We start from the raw sequence: 15648 nt of genomic DNA, 5'->3' as shown, positions 1-15648 counted from the left end.
CAGCGAAGGGGGTCCGCCCAAGCCCCCAGAACCACGGTAGAACAGTGAAGCTGCCTTCCCCTGGTGGTCAAATCTGGGAGAGCAACACTTCCGCATTTAAAGTGCTACTGCGCGTGCGTCTACCGTTAAAACCTACTAATGTCCCTTCAGAAGCTCCCTAGAAACCCTAGAGCGCCTGCTCAGGACCCAATATCGACCCAACATATGGTACTTCCGGGTGCTTCAAACGCCACTGTGCAACATTCATAGAAATCAATAGCTGGGGGCGGGGCAATCCGCCCTCTAGATATATTATAACTCAATGGGTCCGCCCCTTGCTCCCCTACATGACTGACAACTGTGGGAGAGCCCACCCGATTTTCTTTCTCTATCTCTAACGTCGGGTGAAAATCAACCAAGCACCTGCCTGTAGACAAAAAACAGGGATGGGGGCACGGAAATCGAGCCTATACCTTTGATGCATTGTTGATTTTAACAGCACATTTTCTTGGCTGATTTTACACTTGGTTGCATGCTGAAAATAGCAGATCTACAAGCTCACAACGCGTCGCAGCGCAACGCGTTGTAGATCTGGTATTTTCAGAACGCAACACCGGAGCGCAACCAAGCATAAAATCTTCATAAAAGTCTTTTAGTTTTACTGGATCTCTTCTCCACTAGTGCCCTCACTAACATTTTAGTCTAGTTTTTATTTGTTGACGAAATTGTCAATATATTTAGTCATAGTTTTAGTCATCATAGCATCATAGTTTAATTTAGTTTTTATTTAGTTTTCGTCAGTGAAAAAAAGGTAGTCGACGAACATTTTTCGTCATAGTTTTAGTCGACGAAATCAACACTGCTTCGATGATCTCACTGAGCAGCATGAAGGTACCTTTAAGGACCCACCCACCTCAGACACCAGCAATAAAAGGAAAATTACATAACCATAATTGTGTGGGTGAAAATCCCCCGACGTTGGTTAACACATCGGGTGCCAGCATTTTATAATAACAGATTACGTTCGGTGCCGAAATCTCACCGCTGAGCTGCGCAGCGCTGTTTAAGCTGTAGACTCCACGACGTGCATTCCATGAGAAAAAAAAGCTTGTCTCCATTTTAGCCGATGGTCCTGACTAACGCCTGGAACGATAACATCGCTCACGCGAGTAACAATGGCGGAGCGATCGTGCACACAAAATGAGTCGTTTTCCCCAGCATAAAACGTTTCGGAGTTATAGGGGTTTTAGAGAAGGAAATAGAGCGGAAGCGTATGTGTGCCATGTTTTTTGACACAATGATGCATCTGGCCCATCCTTGTCAGATTCACCGTGGGTGATCCCAGGGCTGCTCCAGCCCCTCCCGTATGGGAAAAAAACAAAAAAACAAAAAGACACCAAACACGGTTCGGACCGTGTTCGGCACCAGAGCGTTACTATGTGAAAACACGGTCCAGACCGTGATCGGCACACGATGTGTTAAAAAAAAAAACACAAAAAGTGAAAAAAATATGGAGATAAGGGGTTTCTGCCCGACAGCAACTATATATATATACATACAGTACCGCTGGGTTATCAGTATTCAGATTTCAGTTTTTCTTTTCCAGTGCCATCTTGGGAGCCTATAGCTATAGAAAGAAAAGGAGAGATGGTCCCGCCCACTCAACCCTGAGATGTCACCAGTCTTGAGCTTTTATGACTCCTTTGAGGAACATTTTGAGGAGATTGATCAAAGTGTGACTGTGACAACGCCTGGGGGGGGGGGTGGCGGTGGTGACGGTGTGTGGTGACAGCGGGGGGGGGGGGGGGGGGGCTGGTTTGGGGGGGATTTTCTGGTGATATGTGTATTTTATTCTTCCCTCTACTTCAGGGTTATGTTATACAGTGTGAGACGGTGGTGGAAAGTAACTAAGTACATGTACTCAAGTACTGTGCTTAAGTACTGTTTTTTGTTTTCACTTTACTGGAGTGTTTCCAATTTTCTATACTTTTCTTACCTCTACTCCACTACATCTCAGAGGCGAATGTTGTACTTTTACTCCACTACAATTATTTGACAAGTTTAGTTACTAGTTACTTTGTAGATTTTAATTATTATTACAAAACATACATTAACCACTTCAACTTCAGCTATTTGAAAATAGACGATATACAAGCTCGCGACGCGTCGTGAGCTTGTATATCGTCTATTTTCAAAAGATTTGAATACATTCTATACATGATACCTTGTGAAATGGGACATTCTGCATCATGACTACTTTTACTTTTGGTATACTTTAAGCACATTTTGATGCCAATACTTTTGTACTTTTACTCTAAATTTTGATCACCGGACTTTTACTTGTAACAGAAGAGTATTTCTACATTGCAGTATTGATACTTTTACTTAACTTTAAAAAAAGTAATTGTACCACCTCTTCCACCACTGCTTTTTTCCCTCTGCTACAGGGGTTTTGTTACAGTTGGACTGTGAGGTCTTATAACTCTTCAGGGGTTTTGTTACAGTTGGACTGTGAGGTCTTATAACTCTTCAGGGGTTTTGTTATAGTTGGACTGTGAGGTCTTATAACTCTTCAGGGGTTTTGTTACAGTTGGACTGTGAGGTCTTATAACTCTTCAGGGGTTTTGTTACAGTTGGACTGTGAGGTCTTATAACTCTTCAGGGGTTTTGTTACAGTTGGACTGTGAGGTCTTATAACTCTTCAGGGGTTTTGCAGAAGAAGCTCATAAAGATCTGGATAAATCCACAGTGTCTCGTTTGGTTTCATCGGCGACGGAGCAGCATCAGCGAGCGGTGGAGAATTTAACCCATTCAATCCGGGAACGCGTCTGTGTCATTTTACATTTTAGCTGTAACCATTATTTTATACTTTGGCTATTTTTGAAAAATCATGAAAATTTGTGCAAATATTTGAATATATATATTTTTTAAAGCGGACATTTGTAATCCAAATCTTTGCTTCTGGGGGTCCCTGGAACAACATATTTTGAGATGGGGGTCCGCGGCCAAATACGTATCATTTTGGAGGTCCTTGACATTATAAAGTTTGAGAACCACTAATAGCAACATATGTTTAGAAGAAAAAAAAAAGATTTAGAAGACATTTGTAGAATCCCCCAGAAGCAAAGATTTGAGTTACAAATGTTCACTTAACAAAATTAAATGTACAAATTCAAAGATTTTCACGATTAAAAGAAAAAGTAAAATATTTTGTTCCAGGGACCCACAGAAGCAAAGATTTGAGTTGAACAAATGTTTACTTGAAAAAATATATATATTCAAATATTTGCACACATTTTCACGATTTTTCAAAAATAGCAGATCTACAAGCTCATACTGTAGATCTGCTATGTTTATGCTTTTTATTTTTATTTTTTATAGTGGAACAGATGCGTTCCCGGCTTTATTGGGTTAAAAATAATAATGGAATCATGTTGATCTCGGGAGGAGCCACATGGGAACGACGTTTGGCTCCAGGGTGGATCATCATGTTAGCCAGCCTGTGATGTCATCATCAGTCATCTATGATGTCATCATCACAGATGACTCACACCGCCTCGCAGTGCGAGGCGGTGTGAGCTTGTAGATCTGCTATTTTTTGGCTAAAATTCTCCTCAGAAAAGGGATGCTACTGTAGGGTTCAAGTGGTTAATGTAAAAAAAGAAAAATCATATCACACAAGGATTTGGTTGGCCCCCCTGTAGTAACTCTGAGGACCCCCTCGGGGTCCCGGACCCCCTGTTGAAGACCCCTGCCTTACTTGATCATACTACAGTGTCACACAAAAGTATCGACAAGCTTGAAGCGCAGCGCAAAGCGACCGTTTATGAGCTTCTTGATTGGCTACTTTTGCTGTTTTTGAATTTGAATCCTGAAAAGTATCATGTTGGCCAGCCTGTGACGTCATCATCAGTCATCTATGATGACATCAGTTGTCTACACTATATGATGATATCTGTGACATAATCGCTGTTGTCGTGCAGAAACCTCTTATTTATGAAAGAAAATGACTTATTTTCTATCAATTACACACCCCATGAACTTATGAAGCCTTGAATTCATGGAGATTTTTTAGTTTTTGTCACATTCCAATAATTTGATGATAATAATAAAGATGCTAATGCTTCCGGTAGGAGACCCAAAGACTCTCCTTTGCGTCTCCTATACCGGAGAGATCGCCGGTTATCAAATTATTGGTGTAGGAATGCGATAGAAACAAATCTCCATGAATTCAATGCTTCATGGGGTGTGTAATTGATAGAAAATAAGTCACTTTTTGGGTCACACAAACGTATCAAAACAATTGCAGATCGACAAGCGCGAATCGACGCGTTTGTGAGCTTCTAGATCGGCTACTTTTGCTGAATTTGAATTCTGAAAAGGAACAGTTTTAGGATATAATGAGATTTCCACCCGACTGAGACGATATCTATGATGACGAATGATGACTCCAAATGTGTGCTGCTAGGCTTCAGCCCCGCTCAGAGAGGCACATTGACTTCCATTATGAAATTACATTTAAATATCTCAAAAAGTGTTCACCTTATTCTTGGCCCTTCTCCAGGGCGGCGCCGTTGCCCTTTTCTGCTGCTTCATCCAATATCTGTCCACTTCATCCCTAGTTAGGCTGCAGGTGTAATCCAAGAGGGAAATGGCAAGAGTCGCATTCTCCGGTTTACTTCCCGTTTCTGCGCGACGTAGGTGGACGCCCAGTGGCGTGCACAGACATTTTGAGGGGCAGCTCAAGTAAATTATACTTTTTTTGGTTTACTTGGTCTGCTCTTTTTTCCCTCTACACCTATACCTCTTTGCCAAAAATAGCCGATCTACAAGCCCACAACGCCTCGCAGCGCGAGGCGTTGTGGGCTTGTAGATCGGCTATTTTTGGCTAAAGTTCTCCTCAGAAAAGGGATGCTAGGTTTCGAGTGGTTATGGTAAAAAGAAAATCATATCACATAAAGATTTGGCGGCCCCCCTGTAGTAACTCTGAGGACCCCCTAGGGGTCCAGGACCCCCTGTTGAAGACCCCTGCTGTACCCCTGCTGTGCCCTTTTTTCAAAAGGGCACTTCTGGTCAAGAGGGCAAAGGGCAGGTGCTCTAGAACCACCCTGAGCCTATCTGTGCACGTCCCTGTGGACGCCTTTTTAGGAGACAGGAAGCAGCTTGGAGTCTATTGATTCGATTCCAATGGAAGAGTGAACGTGAACACAGCTTCTGAACCATTCTTTAGCTCCATGGTTACTGAACTAAATATTAGACCCAATCGTCACAAGACACACAACATGTACAAGATTTTCATACTAAAATGGCTTTTTTTTTGGTGACACAAATGAGGAGAAAATCAACTTTGTTATCGACTTTTCTCTATCCCAGCAACACACTCTCGCGAGATTTGGGAAGATATCTGGAGGGTCCATCTCGGTCCATCTCAGTGGAGTCGTTAGGCGGGGGCTTCGGTGGCTATAGCCACCAATGTTTTATCCAAAGCCACCAATACAAAATTAAAAAATTAAAATTAAAAGAAAGTTTTTTTTTTTTTTTTGAATTATATATCTATCACCCTAACCTAACCCTACCCCTAACCGTAAAATCGAAATAAAGTAACAAAAGAAAAAAGTACCCAAATCCGCGCTGCCCGTTGCCTGGGGGGCTAAGCCCCCAATTTAGTAGAGACCTAGCGACGCGTCTGGTCAATCTGCAGTCTGACGGACGAGTCATAGAGGGCTCTGTCCCTTATATTATATTTTATTATTATATTATATTAGAGTTAGAGCAGAAACAGGAGCACATCTAGCATAAGACTGAATAATAAGTGTGTGTTTGTGGGGGGAATTGTATGGGTTTCTTAAAAAGCATCTTTGCCAATAACAGTTTACTTTCAAACATGTAAAGCATTTATTTTCTTTAATGAAGAAAATACACAAATACACATCCATATGACGTGGTCAGCCAGGGAGAGGGGAGGGGGAGGGTGGTGGGATGGTCGGGGGAGAAGACAACCACGCCTACTTATGAGACCATTTGTAGGATTTGTGTACTACTTTGCCTCTAGTGGCTCCAATGGAGAATGTGTACAGTATCTTGCTAAATTAACAATCTTTGGGTGTAATGCAGGCAATAAGTGTGTTGCCAGATTTTGCAAAAGTAACAAGCTGCCAGGTCTGTGAAAAGAAGCAACTAGGCTTATTTTTACCACTTTACATCGGATATTTGAAAATAGCAGATCTACAAGCCCACAACGTACCACACCGTGGCACATTGTGAGCTTGTAGATCCGCTATTTTCAAAGAATATTGGGAAAAAAAAAATATATATATATGTTTTTATAACATTTTAATAACTCAAATCTTGTACGGGGGTCCCTGGCACAAAATATTTTCAGATGGGGTCCGTGGACAAATACATATCAATCTGGGGGTCCTTGACATGAAAAGATTTGAGAACCACTGGTTTAAAAAAAACATTAGGAAGCAAGCCCAAATAAACAACTTATTATAAGCAGACATGGCAACGCTGCATGTAAACAGGAAACCACTTGATATGGGGCTCCTCACCCTGCTTACTCACCTACCTGGTGGACATGGCCAGGGATAAGGTGAATAAAACATAATATGATTATTTTCAATGGAGGTACTTCAATGGCCTACAGCAGTGGTTTTCAACCAGTGGTCCGGGGACCACCAGTGGTCCTTGAGGGAGTACCAGGGGTCCCCAGCAAAATTAGTTAACATAGCGTCACAATCATTTTTAACCACTTAGCTTTGGCTATTCAAAAATAGCAGATATACAAGCTCACAGGTGCCGCGCTATGAGCTTGTAGATCTGCTATTTTTGAAAAACCTTGAAAAAGTGTGCATATCTTTGAATATTTATATTTTTAAAGCGAAAATTAACTGATATCTTTGCTTCTGGGGTCCCTGGCACAAAACATTTTCAAATGGGGGTCCGTGGCCAAATGTATATCAATTTAGGGGTCCTTGGCATGACAAAGGTTGAAAACCACTGGCCTACAGGACAGTGTGCGCAAGATTTCTTTTGGCGCTGATGAGTCCAGCGGTTTGTGAGACTGAAACATAGATTGTATGTGGGGCTGTAGGCCTACCCAGTGGAGCTATTATGGACAGAAGTAGTATTTGTTTGAGTGAGTAAGTGTGTACATATAGTGAGTGAAGTGGTTGTTTTTGAAGAGCAGATTTCATTGAAGTGTTTTGCTTACATGTTTTTTATGTAAATGACTTTGCAGCTGAAGAGTATTAGGTGATATTTGGGATATTGAGGACGGCAGGAATACGCGCACACACACACACACACACACACACACACACACACACACACACACACACACACACACACACACACAAAGCCTTAATGTCTGACTGTACCTCGTGCTGTTTACATTTCTGAGTAACAATTATTACTATTCAATTAATCAATCAATCAATGAAACACACACACACACACACACACACACACACACACACACACACACACACACACACACCAGGGCAGGAATTTCACGGCGGCCACGTTGCCCCTCTCATTGGCCGTGTGCCCCTCGAATAATGACATGCCTTGACGGCCACAGTGGCCGTGGTGCCCCAGCTGCACCCAGCAACTGATTTCACAGTTTTTCCTCTGCGCGATTTTCCTGTCAATACGTTTTTTTTTTAGACACCAGTCCCTTTGGTTGAGCTGCGCAGCTACAACATACACAGTGGTAGGTAGGTTTGATTTTGAGCCTCCTATGAACCTTCGGAATCCCGCAACACAGTGTAATACACACAAAAGCATTACCGGGCCAAACAGGAGTTAAATCTAACGCACCCTGAACTAATCAAGGGTAGGTTTGATTTCTAGCCTGAGAGAGAGAGAGAGGATTCCGTAGTAGCCTAGTCCTACAGACCGATGTGGCCCGATGATTTTTTCAACAGCAAAATATAGATGAATACATCTAATAAAATACAGCAAAATCCCCAAATTATGAGTCTTAATATAAAGCAAGCAACAGAATAACTGCAAACAAATTAAAAGTTTAGGCTATCAATATCATACAAAAGAGTGACCTCACCGCTCTGATGGACAAGAAATAAATTATCCTTTTGCAAACCACATCCATTATATCTGTTCGTTTGTCAACAATGTTCTAACTGGGAAGTTTATTTCAGCATCTAATGTGACAGTTTCGTTTTTGGTGCGCAACACAGCCCTCGTTAGCGAATTGCTTTCACCTGCTGCTGCAGTGTGCGAGCTTGTGCGCAACAGGGCATATCTCCGCCAAGCCAGGGTGAACTACCCAGGGCCATGAAATTCATATGCAGGCATAGTAGCCAATTAGAATGAAATCTGCAAAAACAGACTAATACACTGATAAAGAACCATATATTGGCTATATATTATGGCTGTTGGGTGGAAATCTTGTATGTTCCTTTTTTATCATTATTTAAAAACAATTTAAAATCGTGAAAATAGCCAATCTACAAGCTGTAATCATTAATAATTAAGAAATACTATATTTTAAAGAGAGAGAAAATCAACTAAAGTCATTATTAGTGCAAGTTCAATCACATTTCATTTTTGAAAATAACTTGTGGGGAAAATACATAAAATCTCTCAGAGGTCTTCAACAGGGGGTCCGCGACCCCTAGGGGGTCCGCGAAGGTACTGCAGGGGGTCCGCGAAATTGTTGTTTGATTAAAAAAAATTGTTTTTGAAAATTTTAAAAACTTTTTTTTCTTTTTTTTTTCAAAAATGTAAATTTGTCTTTAAACATAACATGACATATTTTAATAGCTTAGTAAGGGTATGTTTATACATATTTTGTAGAGAAAGATCAGTGGTGTCAGTTCAGCAAAAGCTATGGCAAGGTTAGGGTTGCCAACTCCCAGAGATTAAAATAAGGGACATCTATCCATTTTTTAGGGGGTCAACCCCCCCAAAACCCCTGAAATGCATAGAAACTATGCATTATACCTATAACACAATGGTCTTACACCTGCATTAGGCTACTATTCATGATTTTTTTTCTCTTTTTTTTCTGGAGCCAAGGTGTGGCACCTGCCATGCCTTGCCATACCCAATTGACGCCCCTGAGAAAGGTCCTTTTGCACACCTACTGGGTCAACCTGTGCGTAGGAGCAGGCAATTTTTTCATGTTTATTTATATAAAACACAATTTTATACATAAATATATGATATATATAGTAGCCTACCCCCTACCCTACGAGGTAGGGGGTCCCTGCTCCATCACCCCATCAGTTTGGGGGTCCCTGGCCTGAAAAGGTTGAAGACCCCTAATTATTCTGTGAATCTAATGGGATTAATGTGACCCCTACTTCAGTCAGTGAAGTCCAGGGCTGAATGTGACATATTGAGACCTATATAACTAAATATTGGTCATTTGCCAACACATTATTTTGTGAAATAAATGGGTTATATTTCACAGATAGTTATACAATTCTTATAATATATTAAAATACAATCATCCTTAACCTTCAAGTTAAATGCATTATTTCCGGGGACTTAAAAATCATTTTTCTTTTTTTTTTTGTTGATGGCCTTCCTGCCCTGGCATTTGGCCTTTGTGCCCTCCAAAAAATTACAACACCAAAGGCCAAGTGGCCTTTCCCCTAAAATGACGAAATTCCAGGCCTGACACACACACACACAGAGCCTCTTACAGTCGGCCAGCCTCCTTGCGGAGCGTAGTAAGAAGCGGCCGAGATGCTGCGATGATGACGCTGTGCTTCTCTAATGAAGGTGCGCTGCTTTTCCTCAGAAGAATCCTCCAGTGCCAAGGTCACTCGTTAAAATACCACATGGTCTCCATAGGAGAGGTCAGGGAACACACACACTCTGATGTGGGCTTTTTTTGATCATCTCAGTGTGTGTGTGTGTGTGTGTGTGTATGTGTCTCTGTGTGTGTGCATATGCATGCATACACGCTTGTACTGCGTGCTGTGTAAGGGTGCCTCTGTGTGTGTGTGTGTGTGTGTGTGTGTGTGTGTGTGTGTGTGTGTGTGTGTGTGTGTGTGTGTGTGTGTGTGTGTGTGTGTGTGTGTGTGTGTGTGTGTGTGTGTGTACGTATGTGCGCGGCTGCGCAAGCAATGGGCTTGTTTGATGTGGTGGTTTTGGTACATTTCAAAGGCGAAGCTCTGATGAGAATTCTTCAGATGAGAAGGGGAGGGGAGGGGAGGGGAGGGGATGGAGAGGAGAGGAGAGGAGGGGGTTATAGCCGGGAGGGGTGGGGTTTAAACACTGATTGGCATTCATAGCAGAGAGGCTGGGGCAGCGCTGCTAAAAAAGAAATTAGGCTTTAACTAAGCTGCACCATTCAGCTGTTTAACTAAGCTGCTGCACCGTTCAGCTGTTTGAAATTCTGTCTTCTCAGGCCTTCTATTAATAAATGCATAATTGATTAGGGGGAGAATACGTGCCTGAGCACACTTCCCCACTGACACACACACACGCGTACATATGTACACACACGTACACACACACACACACACACACACACACACACACATGCACGCACGCGCACACGCGATCGCACACACGCACGTGCACACAAGCGCACACACACACACACACACACACACACACACACACACACACACACACACACACACACACACACACACACACACACACACACACACACACACACACGCACACACACACGCATGCATGCATGCACGCGCACCTTCATACTTACACATGCATAGATGCGTATACTTGTGCGCCGCTATATCTTAAATCTCTCTTTATGTCTCTTTGCCTTTACTTTTTGCTCCATCTCTCTACCTTGTTATCTCTCACTTTGGAAATGGTTCCTTCTTCGCGCTTGCTTCGTTCTCTCTCCCCTCGTCCTCGCTCTCTTTTGGTTTGCTTTGAACGGTGGTGCTCTCCATCTCTCTCTCTCTCTCTCTCTCTCTCTCCCTCTCTCTCTCTCTGTCTCTCTCGCCCTCTGTGGCCCTTAGGTGTACAGTACGATTCCTGTCTTCTTCTTCCTCCCGAGGGAGTTATGATGAGTGGACGGACGCCCTCTATACTCTCAAATGCTTATCAATAACCTTTGAGTGCTCGCTCTCTCGCTCTCTCGCTCTCTCTCTCTCTCTCTCTCTCTCTCTCTCTCTCTCTCTCTCTCTCTCTCTCTCTCTCTCTGTCTCTGTCGCTGTCTCTATGTCTGTCTCTCTCTCTCTCTCTCTCTCGCGCTCTCTGTTCTGAGCTAGTGCACACCCGCTGGGTACATACACACACACACTACACACACACACACTTCACACACTACACACACACACACGCACACACACGCGCGCGCTACACGCACACACCGCACACGAGGATGTTCACAGAGGCTGTAACCTCTCTGTTCTCTTTATCGCTGTGTGTCTTGTGAACATATGAACTCAGCCAGGTATAAGTGAATCACATAATAATGCAGCATAACTATAATAACAGAGACACTGAGGGAGATTATAGACAGTGTGTGTGTGTGTGTGTGTGTGTGCGTGTGTGTGTGTGTGTGGGTGTGTGCGTGTGCAGGTCTACCAGTCTCCTTTCTGCGTTTCTCTTCTGCTTCACGGATCAGATGAGACGTTGGGTCTCCTCAGTGCTCACTGTTATAGCCCGTCCTCCGTGACCAGATTATATTACGTTGCTGTCAGGCAGAGAAACCTCTTATCTCCATATTCCTTTTTTTCCCTCCAAGATATTTTTTTTCTGCCTTTATTTGATAATAGAGGTAGACCAGTGGTGGAAAGTAACTAGGTAAATCTACTTAAGTACTGTACTTAAGTACAATTTTGAGGTATTTGTACTTTACTTGAGTATTTCCAATTTCCATTTTTTTTTTACTTTTTTACTACTCCACTACATCTCAGAGGCAAACTTATTTCTTTTACTCCACTACAATTATTTGAAAACTTTGATTATTATTACAAAACATACTGTACATCAAGCACTTCAGCCCTATATACATTTCTGCCATTTGAAAATAGCCGATCTACAAGCTCACAATGCGTCACAATGCGACGAATTGTGAGCTTGTAGATCTCCTAATTAAAAAAAAAAAGTATACATTTGAAAACTTGAAATGGGACATTCTGCATAATGAGTACTTTTACTTTTGTACATTTCAATACCAATACTTTTGTACTTTTACCTACAGTAGGCCTACATTTTGAATTCCGGACTTTTACTCTTAACATAGTATTTCTATATTGCAGTATTGATACTTTTAAAGTAAAAGTATGTAGTACTCTTTCCACCACTGTCCATATCCCCTTTTTTTTCAAGATATTGTTTTGGCTTTTTCTGCCTTTATTTGATAGTATACAGTAGACTGACAGGAAATGGGGAGAGAGAGATGGGGGAGTGACATGCAGTAAAGGTCTTCGGGAACAGGATTCGAACCCGCAACACGCTGTCAGCTTGCATTATTAGCAGCCTAGGTGCCCGGTACGCCGCTATTCTAACTTTTAGTTGGTTTGTCACCGGCAGGTGAGCCAGTAGGGTACAATAGTGGCAACACAGAAATGTGTGGGGAGGAATTAATTGGCACAACGGGGGAAAAAAAGACAAAGAAAGAAAAGCGGTTAAAATAATTGGCTTCTCAACATTTTTGAGAAAAAGAGAAAAATAAAAAAACTAAACAGAACAAAAAACACATTAACCCCAGTGACCCCTATTCTGGGCAAATTATATTACTGTAGGTGAACATTCAGCACAAAATGGGCGAACAGTTGCCGGAAATAGCAGATCCTCAAGCTCACAACGTGTTGCGACCTTGGAGATCTAGCTATTTTTGTCAAAGAAAAGTCGGTATAGAGGGAAACGAGTATAGACCCCTCCTTGGGAACTCCGGACAAGAACGTATATATGGGGGTTTACGTGGTTAACCCATTAAGACATGAGGCCGCTTCTAAAAATGTTCTAAACTGTTTTTCGGAAGAAAATATAAAAAAATAATTTTCACGATTTTTCGAAAATAGCAGATCTACAAGCTTATAGCGCGGCACTCGGTGCTGCGCTATAAGCTTGTATATCTGCTATTTTTGAATAGCCAAAGACATCTAAAATGACACAGATGCGTTCCCGGTCTTAATGGGTTAATCCAAGCCATCATTGTACAATTTGAAATGATTAAATAAACGTTGAGCTTATGTCCAGGCCTGGAGGCCGCCAAATCTCCTTGAAGTTAAATTTGACTTTGTTTTATATTTGGGACAGGATGGGGGGAGGGGGGGGGGGGGGGGGTTATTGGGCCTAGCTGTCACTTCATCTTTGTCTTGGACCACGCTGGCATCGATACATGTTAATAAGACACGGACGTTTGAATTTCATTCGTAAATCAATCTTCATTGATCATTTTATTTTTGGCTGGACTCTCCAAATCAATCCACGCTTTAAAATGCTACCACGACAGAATTTCGCCCAAAAGGAAAATAACTTTCAATGATGTTTTTGGTGTGTTGGTTGGATTACTTCAAAGTTTCAGGTCTCTGTGAGTTGATTTTCATACCGTACAGTACGTACAGTATTCAGTATGCTTTGGCAAATGGTTGACAGTAATGTCAAGTATACTGTGAGTCATAGTCAATGGGCTACATCAGAGCCATATATGGAGAGTTGTGTCACCTCCGTTCACTTCATCAGGCCAGGTCTTCTACAGAGCCTTCTATTGGCGAATAGTGACTAAGCCCTGAACCTGAAGTTTACGGAATGCACTGGAGTCTATGAGGGTTTGTCACTATTTCGAGTTTGAACCACGTGACCGGCGCTGTTTTCTGCCCCCTCATTGACGTAACTCTCCAATAGAAGGCTCTGGGCTACACCACGCCAGACCTGGTCCTTTAAATCCGTACATGTCCAAGTGTCCCTGATCAAGACACTATAAACCCCTAAAACATTGTAGTTTTTACACTGTCTACAATGCTGCAGGGAGGAGGCACTACTGTACTGTTCTGTATGTGAACCTTCTCTCCTCTCTCCTCCAGATGAGCCAGGCCAGTTGAAGATCTACCTTCCCAAGAAGCTGTTGGAGTGTTTGCCCAAATGTTCCTCTCTGCCCAAGGAGCGCCACCGCTGGAACACCAATGAGGTAAGAGACGCACGCACACGCACATGCACACGCACACGAGTACACGTGCACAGTCTGCATACACCCGCACACACACACACACACACACACACACACACACACACACACACACACACACACACACACACACACACACACACACACACACACACACACACACACGCATGCACATGCACATGCACACAACAAAGGGGAAGCAAAGAGGTCGGGGAAAACTCTTAACCCCAACCCCTAAACCTGACTTCTAAAATGTCTATAATCCTATAACCCCAAACTAATATTAGTCAGGTATGGCCAGACTAATATCACTGCGTATATATTAGTGTGGAATCTCTGTGTGGAACCTGCATTTCCGAGGGGCAAATTAAAAAAATGCCTCTTGTGATAAACCCGCCCCATATTTGCATACTGGGCCCTGATTGGTCCCTCACAACTTTGGAGGGAGAGAAATCCAATCTCTATTGAGAGGGGCCAGACCTAATCTGCCGAGGTCATTTTATTTTTTGCAATGGCAGTTTGTCTGGAACCAGGCGAGGACTATACTTGTATGTTATGTTTGGTCCTCACAAGTATAGTAATACACACACACACACACACACACACACACACACACACACACACACACACACACACACACACACACACACACACACACACACACACACACACACACACACACACACACACACACACTCTCTTTACCCAAGAGCCAAGAACGTCATGCATCAAATATGGATGAAAACCATGAAAGGTTTCATTATGGCTCTTAATTTGTATCCATGTTGAAAAGCCACGATTAACCATGCCTGTAGCCTGCTGTTGTTGAGAAGATGTGCAAGCTCACGACGCACTGCGACGCGACACGTTGTGAATGTTTAGATCGACAATAGCCAGTAGTATTGTACAGTATTGTACGGTTAAAGTCGTTAAACCATTAAGACCTGGAACGCATCTGTGTCACTTTTTGATTTGCGCTAAAAAGCATTATTTTACACTTTGGGCTATTCAAAAATAGTAGATATACAAGCTCATAGCGCGGCACCGAGTGCCGCGCTATGAGCTTGTAGATCTGCTATTTTTGAAAAATTGTGAAAATGTGTGAATATCTTTGAATATATATATTTTTAAAGCGAACATTTGTAACTCAAATCTTTGCTTCTGGCGGTCCCTGGAAATCCCAAAATATTTGGAGATGGGGGTCTGCGGCGAAATTCATATCATTTTGGGGGTCCTTGACATGAAAAAGTTAGAGAACCACTGACATAGAAACATATGTTTTTCAGAAAAACGTTAGGATTTAGAAGACATTTTGCAGAATCGGAACCTCAGGCCTCAATGGGTTAAACTGATGTTGATGCTATATTAACTAATTTAGTTGGGGACCCCCTGGAACCCCCTCAAGTACCCCTGGGGGTTCCCAGACACCCCCCTATATTTGATAACCACTGTCATAGATTTGATAACGTTCATGATTTCTGCAGTGTACAGGCTGCAGGTTCTGACGCTTGTAGCAGAGGACTGCAGGATGGCAAATTAAATATTCCTACTGCTTGGTAATATTTGAAGCAGAA

The 15648-nt window shown here is 42.5% G+C and overlaps 1 protein-coding gene across 1 annotated transcript in view; it reads left to right on the top strand.

Moving 5' to 3' along the window:
- Positions 1-15648, top strand: part of LOC311048623 (calmodulin-binding transcription activator 1-like) — a gene marked incomplete at both ends in the record, with an annotated part of 139224 nt that overhangs the window by 12100 nt on the left and 111476 nt on the right. The window contains 1 exon segment of the mRNA XM_084061887.1: positions 13974-14077. Within this exon segment, the coding sequence (XP_083918013.1) occupies positions 13974-14077 (104 nt within the window).

Source organism: Gymnoscopelus microlampas, assembly GCF_963454915.1.
Source record: "Gymnoscopelus microlampas genome assembly, chromosome: 7".
Taxonomy (NCBI): domain Eukaryota; kingdom Metazoa; phylum Chordata; class Actinopteri; order Myctophiformes; family Myctophidae; genus Gymnoscopelus; species Gymnoscopelus microlampas.
Note: the sequence above shows the minus strand (reverse complement) of the source record. Positions and strands in the feature narration are given on the sequence as shown.